Source organism: Corythoichthys intestinalis, chromosome 1 (genome assembly GCF_030265065.1).
Source record: "Corythoichthys intestinalis isolate RoL2023-P3 chromosome 1, ASM3026506v1, whole genome shotgun sequence".
Taxonomy (NCBI): domain Eukaryota; kingdom Metazoa; phylum Chordata; class Actinopteri; order Syngnathiformes; family Syngnathidae; genus Corythoichthys; species Corythoichthys intestinalis.
Genome location: NC_080395.1, coordinates 42,843,209 through 42,864,745, shown reverse-complemented (window position 1 = coordinate 42,864,745; position 21,537 = coordinate 42,843,209). Strand labels below are relative to the sequence as shown.

Below are 21,537 nucleotides of genomic sequence, written 5' to 3'. Positions count from 1 at the left end.
AATGTCAACAAAAAAAAAAACATCTGACCAGCCGATATGAAGAAATCAATTTAAAACTGGGTTATTTTGGCTCAGATTGCCCCTTCTCCTGCCTGCTCAGTGCAGTCTCCTGCACTAGTATTCACTCGTCCTCTAATTGCTTAAATGGTCATGATAAATGGAGTTACACTTGTATAGCGCCTTTCCACCTTTTAGGGCACTAAAACCGCTTCACAGTATATCCTCATCTACCCAAGGGCGTAGGTTTGCATAGGGACATAACACTACTACTACAACTTTTCAGGATGGTCAAATTGTCCCCAACAACTTTTAACCAACTTTATTTGCATTATATAAAGAGTTCAGTTATACAAGTAATTTGGATTGTCTTCCCACATGTTGTAAGGATAGAATAGACCCTACCATTATGAAGTTAATTATTTTCATTATGTCCAGACTTACATTTATCCCTTTTCACTTGCCGAATGTGGCGATCAATTTTTTCCCCCCTTAAGCGCACGTTTGATTGGCTGATGACTTGACCCCCCCTCCAGCCACACAGACGCACACTCTCACCCACAAGGCCCCACTAACAGTCCGACAGGAATACATCATGCCGCTCCTCCTCTGCCCCCTTCAAAGAGGAAGGATATAAGAAGTTTTATTCCAAGCAGCAGGAGCCACTGTAATTAATGTAAAAAGATGTCAATGTCCGACCAGCATCAGAGTTAGCATTGCATTAAATTTGCTGGCCTGCAAAACTACTGCAGTCAGGGCAGCCTCCACAAGGAACAAAGAAGTCAAGCTAGACGCCCACATTTAGATCATTGTTTGCATTATGTGTATTACGGTAATGCAACACCGTGGCTTCAGAGTGCAAGTCCTTTATTTTAAAAAAAACAACAACAAAAAAACGGTATCAACATGAACTGACATGAAAAAAAATCTGAAATGAAATCACACATCAGAATGTGAATCAGAAAAAGAGAGGACCTTGGTTCGAGTCTTGGGGTAATCTAGGATGTCTCAGATGTATCTTAGATTTTTTCGTCATTAATTTTTTCGCAAATCACTTTTATACTTCAGTACTTTAGTTTGAGCAAGGGGTGCTCCAGTGGCCCCCCAGAAGTGGACCCATACTTGTAAACTTCCCCGTTTTTTTTTTTTTTTTTAAATAAAGGGACTTGCACTTCAAAGTGTTTTTTTAGTAGTTGTTGATTCAAACAAAGGTTTGAGTCGGACGTTGTATCACCTGAAGCAATACACATGAAGGTTAGTAAAAATCAATGCAGATTTTTTTTGCATTGATCAATGCAAAAAATCAAAATAATTCATAGTCACGGGAAATGTAGCCCTGACCCTCGTTCAATAATCTGTTTGGTTTTATGAAAGTCCAGTCCCCAGCAAAAAGTGTTATGCTGTTATATCGTCCCTACCAATGTTGAGACCAAACCTATACGCCCTTGCATCTACCTACTGGTGATGGAGCACCAGGAGCAACGCGAGGTTTAGAATCTTGCTCAAGTAGAGAAGATGTCATCAGGGCTTTCTTTTCTGTGGAAAAATTTTTAGAGAGCTATTTATTGAACCCTTTATTCAACTTTATAAGAGATGTTTCTGAGTCTAGGAAATTCAGGCACTCCTGAAGCTATTATTTTCTTTTTTTTTTTTGATACAATAAACATGCTTTAGGCATTTCAATGAAGTTCTGTGTTTGCATTATTAATTTTTTTTGCGCCAATTTTTACACTTTTACAGCAAATTAATACCGGCTCCAAACATCGATTATCGGCCTCTGTAACTACTAATGATCAGTATCGGCCCTGAAAAACCCATATCTGTCGATATCTAGTATATAGTACATACATGCTGTGGTATCTTTACATTGATTTGTGCTTTTGTGTCTAAACCTCCAAGGGCCACTCGCAGAAAAATCAAAGTCAAATATTAGGGACATCTCTGATCTGATCACGTAGTTTTCAGAGGATCGCGGGGGTCGGGTTTTTAAAATATATTTTATTTATTTGTATTTTGTAGGTGTTTAACTCACTGACGACGATAGACATTCAATCCATTTTGCCTGAAACGAATTGGACGTCTATGACTGTCAATGATAGTGAAACATGAGCTCTCAATACCAGCCTTCCCAGTTTAAAGAGATTTGATGTCTCTACTAACTTTTAATGGCAGTTAATGAGGTAAGAGTTACAAGCAACAATATAATCTAGAGGTATTTGGATATTGCAATAGATTAATATTTACACTACTGAAACAAACTTTGCAGAAAAGGTGTCCAACAATCAGAAAAAAGTCAAGAAAATTACAATTAAGAAAGCTATCACATTGGATTATTCTTAATATAACGTAGAACATAGAAAAATCTGAACCTTTTAGAATTTCTCACCTTTTCGCATAAGATCTTTGTCGAAATCAAACATGAAAATAGTGTCTGCTTTAACTAAAACCACCCAAACATTTATAGGTTTTTAGTATTTTAATGAGGATAGCATGCAAACAATGACAGAAGGAGGAAAAATAAGTAAGTGAACTCTCTGCCTAAGGACTTCAAGAGAAATATTAACTGTAATGGTTTACTTAATTATTTTCCCCCTTCTGTCATTGTTTGCATACTATCATCATTAAAATATGACAACCTATAAATGTTTGGGTGGTTTTAGCTAAAGCAGACACAGTTTTTTTTTTTTATCTGTGTGATTTTGACAACGATCAGATAATATTTGACTGTAATTTTATTTATTGCAGAAATGTGAGAAATTCCAAAAGGTTCAGATACTTTTTCATACCACTGTAATTTCTACATTGATTTTAACATGTCAGGTTTTGACCCCTGAGTGAATAGCTTCATCTAGTGTTGAAGCTAAGAATTGCAACAGAATGTCGGCTGTGCTTCCTTTGCGGGACATATTCAGTGATATTTTCATAATTTTTTTGCGGGCCAATACAGACTGGTCTGCAGTTGGCCCACAACCCGTAGTTTGGACTACGATCATTATTATGAATATGATCATTATTATTCTGACTCCCATACATTTAATGACTCTAAGTACCTCGGCTCCTTGCGATTTACCAGCGGCTGGTTTAGTATTTTGTTCCTCTTAAACTGTATTCATCCAACAAACCGTTATTTCTAAATAGTACACTCCATTTTCAACAAAAATATATGCTACTATTTCCCTTTGTTTTGGCTCCGTCTAATTGCTGGCGTTTCTCCTCGTCCCTCTCTGGCAGTAATGGTTACAACTAGTTAACGTTTCATCAGACTAACAGGTTGCCAAACACTTGTGCAAGTTGTGCACTACAATAGCGTTGCGGCATGTTTAGAAACGTTTCCCTGAAGTAACAAGTTACAGCCGGCCGGCGGGGAGGAGGAGAGGTGGAGCTGCTTTTCCTTTCTGAACTCACTTTGCTCCTGTTGTCACAGTCAACGAGCCTCCATGACATCCTATGGCTCCGATGTGACGCAGAAGATACAGTATATACGCTTCATTTACCTTTGGAAGAGTCACTCCACGCTTCTTTCTTTTTTTTGAACTGCTGGACTTGTTTTGCTGTCTTCCAAGCTACAAGCGGTAAGTGAATTCGGCTACCAGGAAACGTCAGAAAGTAGCATCTGTTTGCAATGTGCCTCAAATTCACGTTTTCTCCACTACTGTTTGACATCTCCCATCTATTTTCTGCGCTATTACGTTCGTCGTCTTCACTGGTAAGACATTATTCAGAATACTTGTTGACTGACGAGCTCGCACAAGTAGAAGGACTTTGTCTTAAGTTTTAATACTTAGCAAATTTGAGACCCCCTACATCTTCCATTTATTTGAATACAATATGACGTTTGCCCTCACAATTAGGTTGACTTTGTCATACTAGAGGGTCAACAGCACATAAGTAGCGAGGCAAACTGCACTATAGTTGACTTCTGCACATCACACATAATTCTTCACGTTATGTTAATAGTGCTGCAATGATTAATCGATTAACTCGAGTATTCGATTAGAAAAAATATTCGAATTAAATGTTATTGTTTTGAGTATTCATTTAATAAAAGCGGCGTTGTAATGGTTTATTTTGAAAGTGTTTGCATTTAGTTTTATTGATTAGGGTGGATACACTGCCCTCTGGTCTGCCTCATTTCACATAGCTGTAGCCAACTGCTCCCTGTTAAGACCAACCTAAGCTAAGTTTTTGTTTTGAGCTAATGTTTTTTATGCAATCATAATTTAGTTTATTGGCATATTTAGTCAGTTTTTGTGGGAATGTGTGTCTCAACCATTTGTTAAGAGCATTGTAAAAAAAAAAAAAAAAGTTAGCATTTTATAGCATCTAAACTAGCGGACTTTTGCTATGTAAGTTAGCCAATTGTTCTTTAGTTGTACATGGATCCTCTATTTTTATGTATCGTTTGAGGCTCAGTTCAGGTATTTTAATTTTTCATGTTCCTTATTTGATTACTCGATTATTCGAACTAACTAGTTAATCAATTAATCGACTGCTAAAATAATCGATAGCTGCAGCCCTATATGTTAATATGTATAATTTTGTCACTCATTAGAACTACTGTGATCAATTTTCCCTCTGTATTTATCTAGCGCTCCCATATAATGACTTTTCCCATAATAACTAGTAGTTATCATTATATATATATTTTTTTGTTATTATAGGTCGTTATTAACTACCTACAACCACTTAGCGAATGACATTTTTGCACACTAGGTAGGTCAAATTTGGCATACTAGTAGGAAATAACACTTTGATCGTGTGCATCCCGGCAAAAAAGACACAGAATTTTATATTTCCAATGTATAATAATAAATAAAAACATAAATAATACCAAATATTTCCCGGGGTTAGGCGAAATGGTCGTTTTCAGACATTTTTAAATCCCAGTTCTATTTTGGCCAATCAAATGTGAGTATCTCAGATTGTCCTGCCTACTAGTCACACTTTGGCTACCCAGTCTTTGTATGCGCGGCTATAGGGGAAACAAGTTTACTGGACCCATAGTCTTGAGTCTCAGACGGAGAAAGGTGATAGACATATGACAGGTGGTGACAGATTGAACAGGTACAGAAACTATAAATAGTATTTTTTGCCTACTTTTTACCTGTCTTGGAGTATATCTGCATTTATGAGTTGTACGCATGAGGCGTGACTGATTTCAAGTTCATCGTGCAAAATGGCTGTACTAGGAAGTGCTATCATTTTTTGTGATTAAACGACATTTTCTATCCATTATCAAAGGTCTAACAAATACACGATTTGCATACTTAAATACTTTTTGCGACCGTTGTTCTGCAATTTCTTCTACGCGGCGAGATGCTCAGTGCGCTTGCGCAATCATCAACACGCATGCGCACATCGGTTAAAAGCGGCGAGTACTCACTAGTTTTGTTTTTATTGAGTTTTTTAGTACCTTTTCATTTCCTCAAAAATACTTTTTGCATGTATTTCCCTCTCATACTTTTAACCACTGTGTTTTCTTGTGGTAGCTTTAAAGCAGTGTTAATCTGTTGACCACTTTAGTCATGTAGCATATTTAAACCATCCTTATTTAATATAACTGCATTTAAGTATTTTCTTAAGGCATTTCTTGTACGTTTTGCCTAAACATAACATGTTGAAAGCGCACATTAGTACTTTGGGTCTCAAGTTCGCCTCATGTAGCACGTTTTGTCGATGTAGCACATTTTGGCAGAATACCGTCTTTCACAGTAAGGTAATTTACAGAAGGTCTTGTCTATTGCTTTAATACATATACTAGTATGTTGCATGAAACATGACAGTGTATCTTTGTCAATTAGTAGAATTCAATAATTTCACTAGTAGAAAACAATGGTAAAATACACTTTTTTGCTGCGCTCCTTGCAATTTAAATGTCCTACTTGTATGCAGAAATTGTCCTATCAGTGAAGAGAAAGGGTGCCACTAGTACACGGCCCTACACTGAATAAATGCTCAAACAGCTTGCGATACTTCAGCCACATGAGGACCAGCTGAGGGTCATTATGCATTCTATTTGTTGCACTTAATTCAGTTTAGTATCAGTTAAATGTGTGTGTCACAAGCAGTTGTTAGCGCTGAGCCTTGAGCATATCCGGATTGCGTCCTTTTAGCTGGAGTCCGGCACAGGGTGGGTCTTTCAGTTCTCCTTGGTGAAATGATTAAAGCTGTTTTTTGGGGGGGGGGGGGGGGGGCTGGCGAGGCGCATAAAAAAGTGCAGGAAAATCCCGCAGACATTCTCAGAAGACTTCCTCTATTTCATTGGAAATATTTGGCCTGCATGGACTGCACTCATGTTCAAACTTCCTACTGTGAAAATGTGGCTACAGTGAACTTTAGATCTGCAAGTGTAAATCTGTCATTAGTTCACATAAAAAATTTATTGAGATCTAAGGTGTTAAATACATCCAACCAGTAAATGCATTGGATTCATAGTTGTACGGACAATATTCGTTTGTAGGCAGATCACAGGGCCACAAGTGGTTATCAACTATTCCGATGTGTTTTGGGATTAGAGGTTCAGTGAGGTTGAGTGTTGTCTCAAAACTTCCTGTGTGTAGTTTGTATGTTCTCCAGGGACTTTCCATATTCCAAAAATAAACATTGTGATTTGAGCCGCTGAGAAGTAGAATGAGCTAACTACTTTTACCTTAAGGGCAGAAATGATAAATTATTTAAAAAAAAATTTTTTTTTTTTAATGTTTTATAGATACGAGTAAAAACGAGGGTTTGATTCCATTTTAATCAGCTTAGGTTCACACTGCATTTCAATTCCAATTTCTTTGCCCGTTTGCAACACGTTTTTTTTTTTTTTTCATGTAGTGTGAACATTTTAGATTTTTTCAAATGAGACCTGGGACCCTTTTCAGTGTGGATATAAATTGGATATGTATGCAAATTGTCAGCAGTATGACCATTTATCCGTACACATCCGGTATGTGCCATCAACAAGCGAAAAACTTAACTGTTTGAAAAACAAATGACAGGCGCTATCGAGTAGTATCTGACGAAGGTCAGAAAAAAAGACCTTTTTATTCTTGCTGCAATGAGTGAAGGTATCAGGTTAAGAAAATGTTGATGCCAGGAGTTTAAAATCCTCCATACTGCCACACAAACGTGACGACTGGGATTTGGCGAACGCACGATATTTACTATGATATCTATTTATTATTGTGAATCAGTGACTCAGGACGCACTGTACTATGTGTGTTTTCAAATTGAATGTAATCATTTCTTCTTATGTTCTACTGTACATCTGTAGTACCAAATGAAGTGTCTGCACAAAGTGTCATATTGTAGATCATACAATCAACATAGTGGGATGAATTCAAGTGCACATTCACATTGGAAGACAATGCATTCCATAGTTTTATACAAGCAGTTGTTATTACTATTAACTGTGAAACTATCTCGCATTGTTCTACCAAATGATGCAGCCATATTTATAAGCCATGACACACCTTGATCAACAAGATGACTACTGCAACAAAATCATGAACTGCCAAGGGAATCCAGTACAACTACAATTTCTACGCGTAACCTTGGGTGTTATAAAGGAATGGTGTTAACTGATGATATAATAAGTTCGTATACCTCTGCCATGTTTATTCATAGACAAAAAGGAGTGCTGATAAGATCATTTCAATTCATTCCAAAACTTTCAGCTGAGATAGTTCAGTTGCGTAAGTGTGCTACCCTAACTGGGGATATAGCTGTGTTCAGAATTATTTAATCATATTAAAGTTAAATGTTAGACAGTGGACACACACACCACTTCAAATGTTTGATTGCTTGTTGACACTCACTTAAATTTGGAATTGTTCAGAAAATTATCTCTGAAAAATTTGAACTACAAAATGACTGATGTACATGCTTAGTTGGTAGAGTGGGTCGAATGGTAAGTTGAACTGTCCACTGTACAAGTTTCTTCCTGCAAAACCTTGAATCCTAAATTGCCTGTTCTCAATTTTCTTACTTGAGTGAACAAATGATTTTAAAAGATTGTTGAAATTAAGTACTGCATTTTCCGGACTAGAGGCCACTTCAGAGTATGAGTCGCACTAGGCAAAAATTTTGTCATGATGACAAAGGAAAAAATATACATACATTATATATAAGTTGCTAGTTTCTTCTAGGGTCAAGAACCTCTTGGTACCTTATGATAGGATGCAATTTGCGATACAAAGCTCACGATAAAGACTATCTCACGGTATGGCGATACAACAATTATTGATACATTGGTTTGGAAATCATTCTAGGATATTTTACAAAATAGCTTGTTTTTCGGTTCATTAGTTATCTTCATCCTTCTGCTGTAAGTTTATCACTAGTTGACGTCCAATCCATTTGAACTGAGAGGGTGGCAGCTAATGAATCCCTCTCACTCTCGTGGCCATCAGTGGCAGTCAATGCCAGGCAGCGAGGTAATTCTGGGCCATTTCAGGGCCAGGTTCAGGAACATTACCTGTTGATTTTCAGTCACTTCCTTTTTATTTGGTGTTAATTTTGGGTTACAGAACAGGAAGTGACCCGGGAATTAATAAAGAGTGACTGAAATTCAACAGGAAGTGACCTGTAAATGCCCTAAATTGAACACAAAGTGACCTGTAAAAGCCCCCAAAATTGGAAAGGAGTGACTTTGAATGAAAAACCGCATACAGTTGATTATCTTTTATCATGTCGATTGGTGAAATAACATTTAAGAACATGTAAAAACATTTTCCAAGGCGCACGTGAGTGTACCAAACTATGCAACTCAGTCTTGAAACTGCTTTTTTAGTGGGCTGTTCTACAACAGTCATGTTCCTGTCAACCCAAATTTGGTTAGCTTGAATTCCATGAGGCATGAAAGAGCAACGATTATGAATGTTGGAGTGATACAAAACAGCCTGGTTTCTCTGTAACTCGGTAGAAATGACGAGAATATACAGTATCTTCTCCTCAGTTTTTAGAGACATGTGTTTCTACTGTTAATGATCATGCTTCATTGCCATTGACAGCGATAAATGTCTAATCCATTTGACTTGGAAGAGTCTGACAGTGAGTAATGGCAGTTCAAATTGATTGGAAATTTATCGCTGTCAATGGCAGAGTAAACATGTTGGAGTTAAGTTTTGTTCAATCATCTTTTAAAAGCACTTAAGATAAATACAACTGAATTTTTCTTTGAAAAAGCTCACTACCAAAACGGATTGGACATGCAATGCCACTAATAGCGAATCAGTTAACCACTGATTGTCATTGTTTTGTCTAGCTGCATTCCGTTCCTCGAAACATATAATGGCAGGAAATGGAGCTTAAACTGATTCAAAGGGTTCCACAGTTTCTTGATTTCATTTTCTCCTCGTGTTTTGGCAATCATAAGTGAGTTTTTGCAAATTTTGTAAACTAAGGTTGAACTTTTTGCCTATTGTCATATGATTGTTGCAAATTCCACTACTAATCAACAAAAGAACACCATCCCTGCAGTGAAGCATGGTGGTGGAAGGATCCCACCTTCTAGCTGGTTTTCTTCAGCTAGTGCAGGGACTTCAGTCAAAGTGTAGGGACTTATGAACAGTTCCAAAGACTAATTCACAGCAGCACAAAACGTTAAAATAATATACGGAAAAGCCCACGGGGAGTTTGTCAATTGAATTGTACATTTTTGTAAAACCTAGTCCTTTAAACAGGTGTTTTTTTACATCCACCCTATTTCATCTTTGAATATAAATCTCTGATTACAGTGTGGTTGAAAAAAACAACAACACTTTACCGTTATTTAAGCGAAATTGATTGTAGTTGTTTACACTAAGTAGTTCTTTTGAGATCTGAGGAAGGGGCACTAATGAAAGATTAAAAGCAACAGCATATGGTGAAATTTACAAATTAGGGGCAAGTCATGGTATATAAATCTTAACAAACGGGACCGTAAGAAGGCATTTTGGCTCAGTCCCTTCTTTCTATGGGCATTGAAGAGCAAAAACCTTTTGGTGTCATACTATTGACCCTAAGGGGCTGCATGAAACCACGAAAAGAAATTCAGTCTATTTCCAGTGGCTCCAAAAACAAGCGTTGAATCTCTGTTGCAGACAGGACAGCTAATGATATGTTTAACTGGAAGTTCAGCCATACAGAATTCAAAGCCATTTCCTCATTCACATGCTTGCTAGAATGGTTCTGGAGATCAGTGGTCCCCAAACTATTCCACATAGGGCCGCAGTGGGTGCAGGATTTCTGTCCAACAAAACAAGGCCAAACCTTTTCACCACTCTGGTGTTTTATAAGTCTAATCAGTTGATTGCAGTCAGGTGCTTCTTGATTTTGTTCAAACCTCATTGGTTAAAAGGTCTGTGCTTGATCAGTATGAACAAAAACCAGGACCCACAGCGGCCCTCAAGGACTGGTTTGGAGACCCCTGCAGTAGATCATCAAATAAAATTTTCTGAAAATTGCTTTTTTTTTTTTTTTTTTTTTTTTTAGGGCTGTCAAACGATTAAAATTTTTAATCGAGTTAGTCCCAGCTTAAAAATTAATTAATCGTAAGTAATCGCAATTCAAACCATCTATAAAATATGTCCTATTTTTCTGTAAATTATTGTTGGAATGGAAAGATAAGACACAAGACGGATATATACATTCAACATCCTGTACATAAGTACTGAATTTGTTTATTATAACAATAAATCCCCAAGATGGCATTAACATTATTAACATTCTTTCTGTTAAAGGGATCCACGGACAAATTCTTAAAGGATAATGTGAGTTTGTATATTGTGACTAAATATTACTGTATTTGTTTATTATAACAATAAATTAACAAGATGGCATTAACATTATTAACATTCTGTTAAAGCGATCCATGGATAGAAAGACTTGTAGTTCTTAAAAGATAAATGTTAGTACAAGTTATAGAAATTTTATGTTAAAAACCCTCTTAATGTTTTCGTTATAATAAAGTTTGTAAAATTTTCAATCAAAAAATAAACTATTAGCTCGCCATTGTTGATGTCAATAATAATTATGGGGCTGAAACCCATAAAATCAGTCGCACTCAAGCACCAGCAGAGGGCGACAAAAAACACAAGTAACAAGTGGAAATGACACTTTGCTGTCATTTTAATCTGTTTGAGTGGGGCATGTGCGTTAAATGCGTCAAATATTTTAACGTGATTAATTTAAAAAATTAATAACCGCCCGTTAACGCGATAATTTTGACAGCCCAATTTTTTTTTAACATTAGGATCCGTTACCTCTATTACAGACGGGATACTTCTATTGCCATTTCTTTTATGGGCAATTTGTGTTTGCGCACGGAACATTTTCAAGGTGAATTAAAAAAATACATTAAATAGATACAGCGGTTTCATTGTTTTTCAATGATCTGGAATCATTACACAAACCAATAATCGACACATGCAAAAAAAAAAGTTTTTCTAGCTTTTTCAATGTTTTAATCATTTCTAAATATAACTAAATCACTTCAAGAGCACCTTACTAGTGAAGAACTCTCATCAGCAATCAAACAGATTATGGATTTTAGGAATTGAGATTTACAACACCAAGTGACTAGCGCCCTGGCCTACACAAGCATTGAAAAACTCTAGTCCGCTAGAGCTATTTAGTTTTACTAGAAGCTAATTACTACTAATAATAGATTACCGGTACTACTAAAAGTAGCAACTACTACTTTACTATTCTACCAGATTGTTACTAGATTCTACTCCAGTAATTAAATTATATAATGTGAAAAAACTGATGTCCGTACTGATATTTTCTCATAAATGGCCTCATTTACATATGAAAATTCACAAAACTGAATCATACTAGATTCTCAGGAGCTATAAGAGCCCGAGATCAGACTAGTTTCACACTTATTTTTATGAAGATTCTAAAATTATTTTTTCAAGAGCCATGTTGCCAATACTTGCCCTATTAGCTGATTTGTTTGTGTACTCAGAGTTACAACTCCATTTGCAATTGTATTTATTTTAGTTGTATATAACTTTTTTTATATAGTTTTTAACTAGTTTATGTTTTATACTTTTGACTGTATGCTTGCGCTGCTGACACACCTGAGTTTCATCTATAAAGGATCAATAAAGAATTATCGTAGCTCAGCTTTAAAGTACAGAATTACTTAATAAAGCTCACTTACCTTATGTAAAATAAAGGTTTCCCTTGACGCAATTACTTCCTATAAAAAATTTATGAACAGTTTTTATCTGATATTTTGTAAGAAGTTTTTTCTAATCTACTAAATGTCTTAAACCTCACATGGAGGAGACGGAAACCTAATATCAGATTTTGGTGTCATTCCCTCCTATCAGTTAACTCATTGTCTGCTTTTGACGTTAATGGGCGTCCAATTCATTTGAACTCGAAGGGTTGGCAGTGACCGCTCACAAGTGGTAAATATGATAGTTTTTTTTTTTCTTCAAAAGGAAGTCCCGAATCCTGGTGGTCTGAGCTTACAAACATGCCAGTATCAGCTATTTGCATCAATGCAAGGTTATCATGCATCTTGGTTATGTAAAAGGAACTTAAGCTGCTTATTGCTCGACATGAAAGGATCAGTGGTGGTGGTGGTAGGGCGTTCACGGGGAAAGAATGTCATGGTTGTTTGAACGTTTGCACACTGGTCATATGACTCACGGACACGTTCTTGGGCTGGAATTAGCTGACCATGTGAAGTGTAGAAATGTGCCATTCACTAAATCAAATTACTTTGCCTCCGCCATGCGGAGTATTTAGAAGTAGAGGGGACTGCGCCGGAAAAAAAATGTGAGAAAAAGGCCCCGGAAATTAAGTCTTTATTGAGATGTCATGGTTAATACATGAAAGGTGTGTGCTTGTGCCCAGCAGAGAGAATGGAATGCCCCTCAACTTCAAATGATGAGGGGGAGCGAGCTCGAACTGCCCTTCCCTGTAAATTGATCAGAAAAGCCGGTAGAAACCTCAGCTTCCCAGAACAACTGTGCACATTTCACCTCACAAGCTAGTAGTCCAACAATTGCACCCTAAATTTTGTGTGAGATGCTCGTTTAACATGAATTTAGCTTTAAAATGGTATCCATTTCATTTTACTACCATTCATACGTCAGCAGATATGATGACTTGAAATGTACCTTCTGGAAACTCTGTATAACAGTTATTGACTAATTGGTCACTGAAGAAATTAAACTCATATACAAATGCACCTCTACTCTGTACACGAATGTATGATGATCTGGTTTCCCTTTTCAAACATGTTCTGCAAAATGCTGTACTTATTACAGTATGATTAAATCTTACTGTTGTGTGTGCATGTTGTAGATTTTTCACGATGTCTGATGGGGAATATGATTACCTCATCAAGTTCCTAGCCCTGGGCGACTCTGGGGTGGGAAAGACCAGTTTCCTCTACCAGTACACTGATGGCAAGTTCAACTCCAAGTTCATTACCACAGTGGGAATCGACTTCAGAGAAAGACGAGTGGTAAGATACCCCTTTTCATTTTATTTTGATGTATTTAAGTCCAACATATCGCATTCAGACATCTACTCAAGCAAGTACATATTTACCATTTTTTATTACTTCTCATTTTGTTATCAGGTTCTGCTTTTGGTCAAAGCTGGCTATTTAAGAGAAAGACAACACCTAGTATATTTGAACTTCATGTGAAAGATGGTTGCTCAAAGTATTTATTAAATACGTATGCAAATGGTAAATGGCATTGAAAGGGGAGTATTCATGGTGTTCTGTCAGATTTTTCACCCCATCATAAATTGCAACTTCTGCACATGCGTGTAACAATACAGATTGCCGCGAATGCAGCTGGTACAAAGTAAACACCATAAACTTTCTATAAAGGGAGAAATATCTACTAACGTTTGGTCATGGACGCACAAAAAGGAAAGTTCTCGACTGCATGCCGAACACTCACTGTTAATGTCTTCCCCGTGCTGTTAAGCATCTGTTGACGTCGTATTCATGTTGAACACGTATGTTTATGATGTAACTTGTTTATTTAGCATGTTTGGATAATATTGACAGTCTAACTTAATGTAAAAGAGTACTTATTCACCACCACAAAAGCTTCGGAAGAAAAATCTGATAAGGGTGCAAAATCTGACAGAACAGCGGCAGTCCTCCCAGGTTAAATGAATTGGACGTCTATCACTATCAATAGCAGGCAATGAGTGAAAAACTGAAATTGAAAAAATTAATGATTAAAAAAAAAGTTATGTGTATTTCTACTTTTATTCATTTTAATATTACTAATATTATTTTTATTAATAAATTAGTGGTATAAATTATTTATTCATAAAAATATGTATAAATGATGATTAATAACATAAAATAATATCATAAAATAATAACATAAAATAATATCATTATAATTGAGACCTGTCATCCACCAAACGCAAATACTGTATTGTTGATCTCAAGTGTGATCTCAATGTATGTAGACGTCAGGTCTTTATGGGGTTATGTTTTTTTGTGTGTTTTTTTTAATAATCGCCAAAAATAGTTACTTACACTTAAACATCTACGGATGCCTCTGGACACATCTTCAATGATGTTCCTGAAATCATCAGGCGTTTCAAGTCTTTCAAAATCACACAGTTACAGGTGACCCAACCGAGGGTGATCAAACCCCGGCTTCTGTCCAAATGGCTAGCTACCATGACTTGATGGCTGTCTTCTTTTGAGCCACAGCCATCTTGAGGCCGAGGTCAGAATACCAGCAGATGTTCTTCTGGAAGGGATTGGCTGCTCCCCAGCTTTGACAAAGGCGACGGTTCTCTTGGAATTCGGAGCTGCTTTGCCTACACTAGTCCAGTGCTGATGGCTTCAGCAATGGTTTTGAGGACTTGGTCATGCCTCCAGCGTGTCCTGGTGCAGCAGCTGAGGATATGCTCGAGGGTTCCTCAAGTTTGAACACGAGGGGGCAAGCTGGTGTTTCAGCTAAGTCCCAAGTGTGCAGATGACTGGCTGGGTAGCACATCCTAGACTGCTTGTTTGAGGAACTTAATTGGCTCAGGCTCGGCTCTCCAGAGCTCCGATCAGGTCACTTTCCTCTTCATTGCATTCTCTTATCTTGTCCAGGCTCCCTGTTGTTTCATTGCCACAGTCTTGAAGGATCTTTCTCCCTCTTAACTGCTCTCACCTCCTCCTGGATCAGGCACTTTCGCTAGGTGTTCAATTGGGAAGGACCCTTGCCCAGCTCAGCCCTGTGTGATCGCTCCCACCAGGTTCCTGTGGCATAGCTTGGCCTCAGCTTCTTGGACAGCATCCTCTGCTCGCCATATCCTGCTAGTCCTCACTCGGATCCCAGTGTTAACCCCCTTTGGGTCACTCTGTAACTCCTACTCCTATAAGGGTTTAAACACAAAAAATGACAATGCTCACGAGCGAAGTCATTTTGTGATGTCAGTCATACCCAACCACATACTGTATGTACTAATAAACTTGAGCACAGGTGCATGTAATAATTGGTATATTAATGACATGACAAGGAGGGGAGGGCAGTTTGGGATACTCTCATTTGATTGGATAGATTAGTACCAGCGTTCATTAAAATGACTGTCGCTATTTCAGGTGGCCATTTCCTGGAAATTCTGGCTTTTATTTACGTTTTCCCCAAGTATTGCTCGCATGAAATTCAGTGTTTTCCAGTATATAAACAAAATTCTTTCCCCTACGATACACATGAGAAAGGTGCTGTCTGCCCTTTTAACTCATTGGCTGCCTTTGATGGTGATAGACAACACTCTTAAGGGCAGCCAATGTATATAGCTAGGTAAAACCTTATTACACTTTTCCCGTGTAGGTATTTACTGTACTTGATTGTAATAACACTTCTAAAGTGAGATTATCTTTATAGGTGTCATGTGTCTTTCCAACAGACATACAATTCCACTGGTCCTGATGGTTCCTCAGGTCGAAGACAGAAGATCCACATGCAACTGTGGGACACCGCTGGACAGGAGAGGTAGTCAGTCCTTTATAACTAACATTTTCTCACTTTCATCTAGACATGTGCCGATTACCAGTTTCAAGGTACATCGTGGAATGAAAACATCAAGGTTTTAAAACCGCACATTTTTCCATCATATCGTCCCTAAGGAATTAGCTATTTTTTATTTCCCAAAAATGCATGGAGAAATTCATTGCTTGCAGTTGCAAGGCTCAACTCGCCCTCACCAGTTGTTGCTCAATGTCAGTGAGTCAGCTGCACTACACGATGGTTGGAGGAGGTAAAACTCCTGAACTTTTTCCCCCTCGAAGAAAATGAAATCGCTGATATGGGAATAAATCGGCTACAGAAAAGTTGCAGATGGCTGCGGCTTAAAGGAGGGGGCCAACCGACATGTAAAGAATGTTTGCGGAGGGTGACTTCCGAGGAGGCAATACCTCCAAGATGATTTGGCATTTATACATGGAACGTTTCCCACCAGCGATGAGAGTTAACTCTAGTGTGTTTAGTGTGTCTAGCAGTGGTAAAACGTGGTGTTTTTTTCACTCTGGCAACCGTCTGTGTTAAGACAGCGTGTATGATGTAAACATGATACGAGTCATACATGCTTTTTATGGAAAATATTTTTGTCCTGATGGTAAAAATTTTGAGCTGTGGCTGTGGGTTTAGCCCACCTAAAGGACTGCATTATTTTAATCTTATTTAGATTTTTTATTTTTTTTAAATTTTAATTTAACATTATATTTATGTTCCAATTTGATAATATGTTTTGAAAAGTAAAAATCCTGTTCAATGGATTTTATTTTAAACCCAGATATCTCAAAGTAACACATTTTAGAGCTGTAATTGCAATGCCGTGACATCGTGATATTTTGGTTTAAGATTATCATACCGCCAGAATATCATACCGGCACATGCCTAGCCTCATCCATCAATCACCATTTTTTGCGCTTTTTAAAAAATCCACTCTTCCAATCAGGTTTCGAAGTTTGACCACTGCCTTCTTCAGGGATGCAATGGGTTTCCTTCTCTTGTTTGACCTCACCAATGAACAAAGTTTTCTCAACGTCCGAAATTGGATGAGTAAGTTCTGTTAGTCTTTCACTAAATGTACATTATCAGTGAAGCTTATGCTCATCATGTATTTCAGCATTCACCAATGTATAAATTTCTCAGAGAGGGGTAGACTTCCAATCCATTTGAACTTGGAGGTCTGTCAACGATCATTCACTTCCATTCAGCCTTCCAATTAAAATGGATTGGACATCTGTTGCCATCAATGGCGGCCAATTCTTGTTAGACCACATCATTACTGTCGAACACGTGGCCTGGGGCCTGATCCGGCCCGCCACGCCATTTTATATGTCTGGCAAAATTAAATCATGTGCATCAAATTCATGTAATTTTGCTAAAAAAGAGAATATTCCTTCAATTATCTTCTGTTCTGGTTATCCTCACTCGGTTCGACAAGTTGTTGATTACTCGATTAAACATGGCAGCCCTGGTTTGCAGACATAATGGCGCTTGTAGGAAACCATGTTGGCCGAAGATGAGTTGACACCACTACTATATATGGTACGGTAAATATTAGAAGAGGCGACATAAACTAAAAACTGTTTCTTTCAGGCCAGTTACAGGTCCACGCCTACTGTGAGAATCCAGATGTGATTCTGTGCGGCAACAAATGCGACCTGGCCGATCAGAGAGCCGTGAGTGAGGAGGAAGCCCGAGAGTTGGCAGAGAAGTACGGGTAGGTGCGCCCCGCCCGCTGAGATGCTTCCTGAAATATTTGTCAAGGAGGCAGTGGCGGACATGTTTGCCCACGTCAGCGAGAAAACAATGTCAGACTAAATGGGCCCTTCTGGAAAAGTAAATATGGTTAAATGTGTCAAGTGTCCTGCTCTGGCTCAATTGTACTAAAACGCAAATACTCCAAAGGATGAGTGCTGCTTGCAGTGTTTTCTAAAGCTTCTTGAGAAGATTAGGGAGGTGACCTCATAAGGGCGTGTATTTGAACAAAAATACGATGTTGTTTGTATTTTTTTTTTCCATCTCCGGATTATTGTCCCTGTTAACATAACATTCCCTGTTTTGCTATTCAAGGATCCCTTACTTTGAAACGAGCGCGGCAAACGGTCAGAACGTCAACCAGGCGGTGGACGTCCTGCTCGACCTCATCATGAAGAGGATGGAACGATGCGTGGACAAGTCCTGGATCCCGGATGGCACCTTCAGAACAAACGGGCACAACAACCCAGACTTGGCAGAGGCCTCGGAAGGGAGCAAGTGTGCATGCTAAGAGTGCAGAGTGGAGGAGTCATTTAAACACACTGGGCATACACGGTAAAACAAAACAAAAAAAAGTTACATTTACCGAAAAAAATATTGACAGTTGTGCTAGCCAGAATTATGCTTTCTAAAACAGAAAAACTGTAAAAAAAAAAAAAAAAAAAAATTACTGTTGAATTAAGAACCTATTACCAAAATTCGTCTTTTAAAATCAAATGACTGCACAAAGTACGTATGTTTATCTGATAGTGGTGAAGTCACAGCATTTCTTTCTTGTTCTTCCCCCTTTCCAGCTAGAGTTTGAACCCATGCTGTTAGGATGGCACTCAGGTGTCTTGGGGAGAAATGTTTTCATGCTTTTGCATGCTCATCGCTTCCTCCACCTGGTCTGTAGTAGATCAGTAGTTAGCACGTTTGACTCCCATGATAGTGGTATGGGTTCAAATCTGGGTTGGGGGGAAACGGGAGAAGGTGAGACCACCATCAAGATGAATGTATATTGATCACAGTATAAGAAAATTTCAGTATATTTTTTTTTACTACCATGTTTATCACTTTAAAAAATCTTCATTAATCTGTTGTAAATTCTATGGTTATCTAGTTACTTTACTTTTTATATGTGTATTTCACAATTTGTCATTTTTTTGCCGAAATTTTGGCATCCACAGCTGTCAGTATTTTACCGTAAATTTACCGTAAAAAAGTTTTTTTTTTTTACTTTGTGTATAAAACTGGATAAGTCAGTTTGGGTTAAAACACATATTAATTTTATATATCAAACCTGCTAATTTGTTTACCTTTTTTTTTTAATGATCGATGGATATTTGTTACGTTATTGTCGTGCTGGATATTCGTCCCATTCACTGCCATTGACAGCGATAGACGTCAAATCCATTTAAAACAGAATACAGTAGCTGGCATTGAATGATTCAGTGCCATAGACAATTATATATGTCCAATTTATTTGGACTTGAACGGCTGGCAGCGAATGAATGATCCAAATGGACTGGATGTCTATCGCCGTCAATGGCAGCTAATAAGTTAATTCATGGAATAACCGTCAGAAGAAGAAGGAAGGTTGTTGATGTTTCCTTAATTTCAGTGTTATAAGTGTTAATATGCCAACATTACTGTGTGGTCAATGTAAAACAGTTAATTTTTAAAGCAACTTAGGTTTGTCAATCACCATGAATGGCAGTCAATGAGTTAAGTACCATGATGTGGAGGAGTACCATTTGTGATCATGAAGCTAGACATATTTCAGGTTTAAGTGTCATAACTCAGAAAAGGTGAGTTGCCATGCCACATAGATGGGTTGTTCTACTCTGTTTACTCATAATGTTGGAGTTAACGATCTTGTTTTGACCTTTAAGTACCGTATTTTTCGGACTATAAGTCGCACCAACCATAAAATGCCCAACGAAGAGGAAAAAAACATAGGCCGCACTGGAATTTAAGTCGCATTTTTGGGAGAAATTTACTTGATAAAATCCAACACATAGAACAGATATGTCATCTTGAAAGGCACTTTAAAATAAAAATAGAATAGAGAACACAGAACAACATGCTGAATAAGTGTACAGTATGATAATGTCACATGATGCATGAACAATGAAATGCGAACGTGGCCGGTATGTTAACGTAACATAGCTATTAAGAGTTATTCAGATAACTATAGCATAAAGAACATGCTAACAAGTTTACCAAACCATCAGTGTCAATCCAAAATAACATGTGAAATGATATAATAATGTGTTAATCATTTCACACATAAGTCGCTCCAGAGTATAAGTCACACCCCCAGCCAAACTATGAACAAAAAAAAACCGACTTATTGTCAGAAAAATACGGTATTCATCAGAGGGGCCATGTAATTTGAAGGTCAACACATGCCAGGTTGTTCGTGTCTCAGCATATGCAAAAATGTTCAATTCAAGTAGCTTTTTCAATTAAATTTTCATTGTTACAGAAATTACAAGATACCATTTAAGTGTCTCCCTTCAAATTGATTAAGGAATTTAATTATTAAACCTTGTTAAGCATACGAGTAAGTAGCAATTCTGTCCTGTTACTGTAGGTAATACAGAAATATCAAGAATTACTGTGAATACCCAGATTTTTTTGTATTGACTGTTGACTCATTTGCTGCCATTGACGGCGATAGAAATCTGATCTATTTTAAGTGGGAGGAGTGGCATTGATACCAGTTTGACCCCTTTATTGGACAAGTGACTATTTTTGTTAATTAAAAAAAAAAAAAAAAAATACAACCCGTAAAGACATGGCGTCAACATATAGTATGTGGACATCACATTTTGAGTACTCGTACTGGCTCTAATTTTAGTCTCGAAATGCGACCATTTGGTCACAGTCTGTAGCCCTGCACTTATGCAATATTTCCATTGAGTATAATTTTGTCCTACATGAACCAAAATGTAATGTCTGCATACATTATATATAATACAGTATACTACATACACATACTATACATAATATTAACCTAGTGATAATACAAGGTATTACACGATTTCCTATATTTATGAATAAATACAATTATAAATGAATTGTGTTAATTAAATGATAACAATTAAGATGATTAAAAGCAGAAGTACACTCTGGCTATGCCCCCATAACACTCTATAAAGTTGATTTTTTTTTTTTTTTTTTTTAAATTTCAGAGTATTCATTGCCTACCACTTAAAACGATAGATGTCCAATTCATTTAAACTGGGAGAACTAGCTGCAAATGGTTATCTTTCAATGCCACTGACGATGCTGTATGTCCACTGCTTTTAGGCTGGGAGGGTGTCTACTGTGCTCTATAACAGCTAAATTAGTTCAGCGTCATTCAGATGAACATTTAAAGCAAAATACATAAAATTGGTTTCACTTTTTTTTTATTTTTTATTTTTTATTTAATTCTGCTGAACCTTCACATTTTGAGCAATGCAACACCTATTGGCATGGTTTGCATTTCCAACTATCATCATGTAATATTCATTTAATCACACATGTATAGGTATGTTTATTTTATATAATAATAAGAATGATATCAATTGTACACTTCCATTCACACAACTTTTTAATGACTTATTTTTAAAGTATTAGAGTAACATGTCTGTTTGGTCTGAAAAGCTTACACTGCCCTTCATTATTCAATCTACTGATTTAAATGAAACCTGCTGTTGATATTAAACAGCTGACTGATCTATTTGATCAAAAATTGTGCCATAGATTTTGGAAAATATTGTGAATTTTTCTAAATGTATACTTTATTGTGTGCTTGTAATAAACATGAAAAATAAATGAA

The 21,537-nt window shown here is 37.2% G+C and overlaps 2 protein-coding genes across 2 annotated transcripts in view; one reads left to right on the top strand and one right to left on the bottom strand.

Moving 5' to 3' along the window:
* The window catches only part of pigb (phosphatidylinositol glycan anchor biosynthesis, class B), a 16,598-nt gene extending 12,910 nt beyond the window's left edge, over nt 1–3,688 (bottom strand). The window contains exon 1 of the mRNA XM_057850728.1: nt 3,492–3,688. Within this exon, the coding sequence (XP_057706711.1) occupies nt 3,492–3,660 (169 nt within the window). The 5' untranslated portion in view covers nt 3,661–3,688. The remainder of the gene's footprint in view (nt 1–3,491) is intronic.
* Nucleotides 3,266–21,537, top strand: rab27a (RAB27A, member RAS oncogene family). The gene is made up of 6 exons (XM_057850935.1): nt 3,266–3,569; nt 13,291–13,453; nt 15,868–15,953; nt 16,918–17,021; nt 17,565–17,688; nt 18,042–21,537. Exons 2-6 carry the CDS (start codon nt 13,301–13,303, stop codon nt 18,235–18,237), a joined length of 663 nt encoding a protein of 220 aa, XP_057706918.1. The 5' UTR covers nt 3,266–3,569; nt 13,291–13,300; the 3' UTR covers nt 18,238–21,537.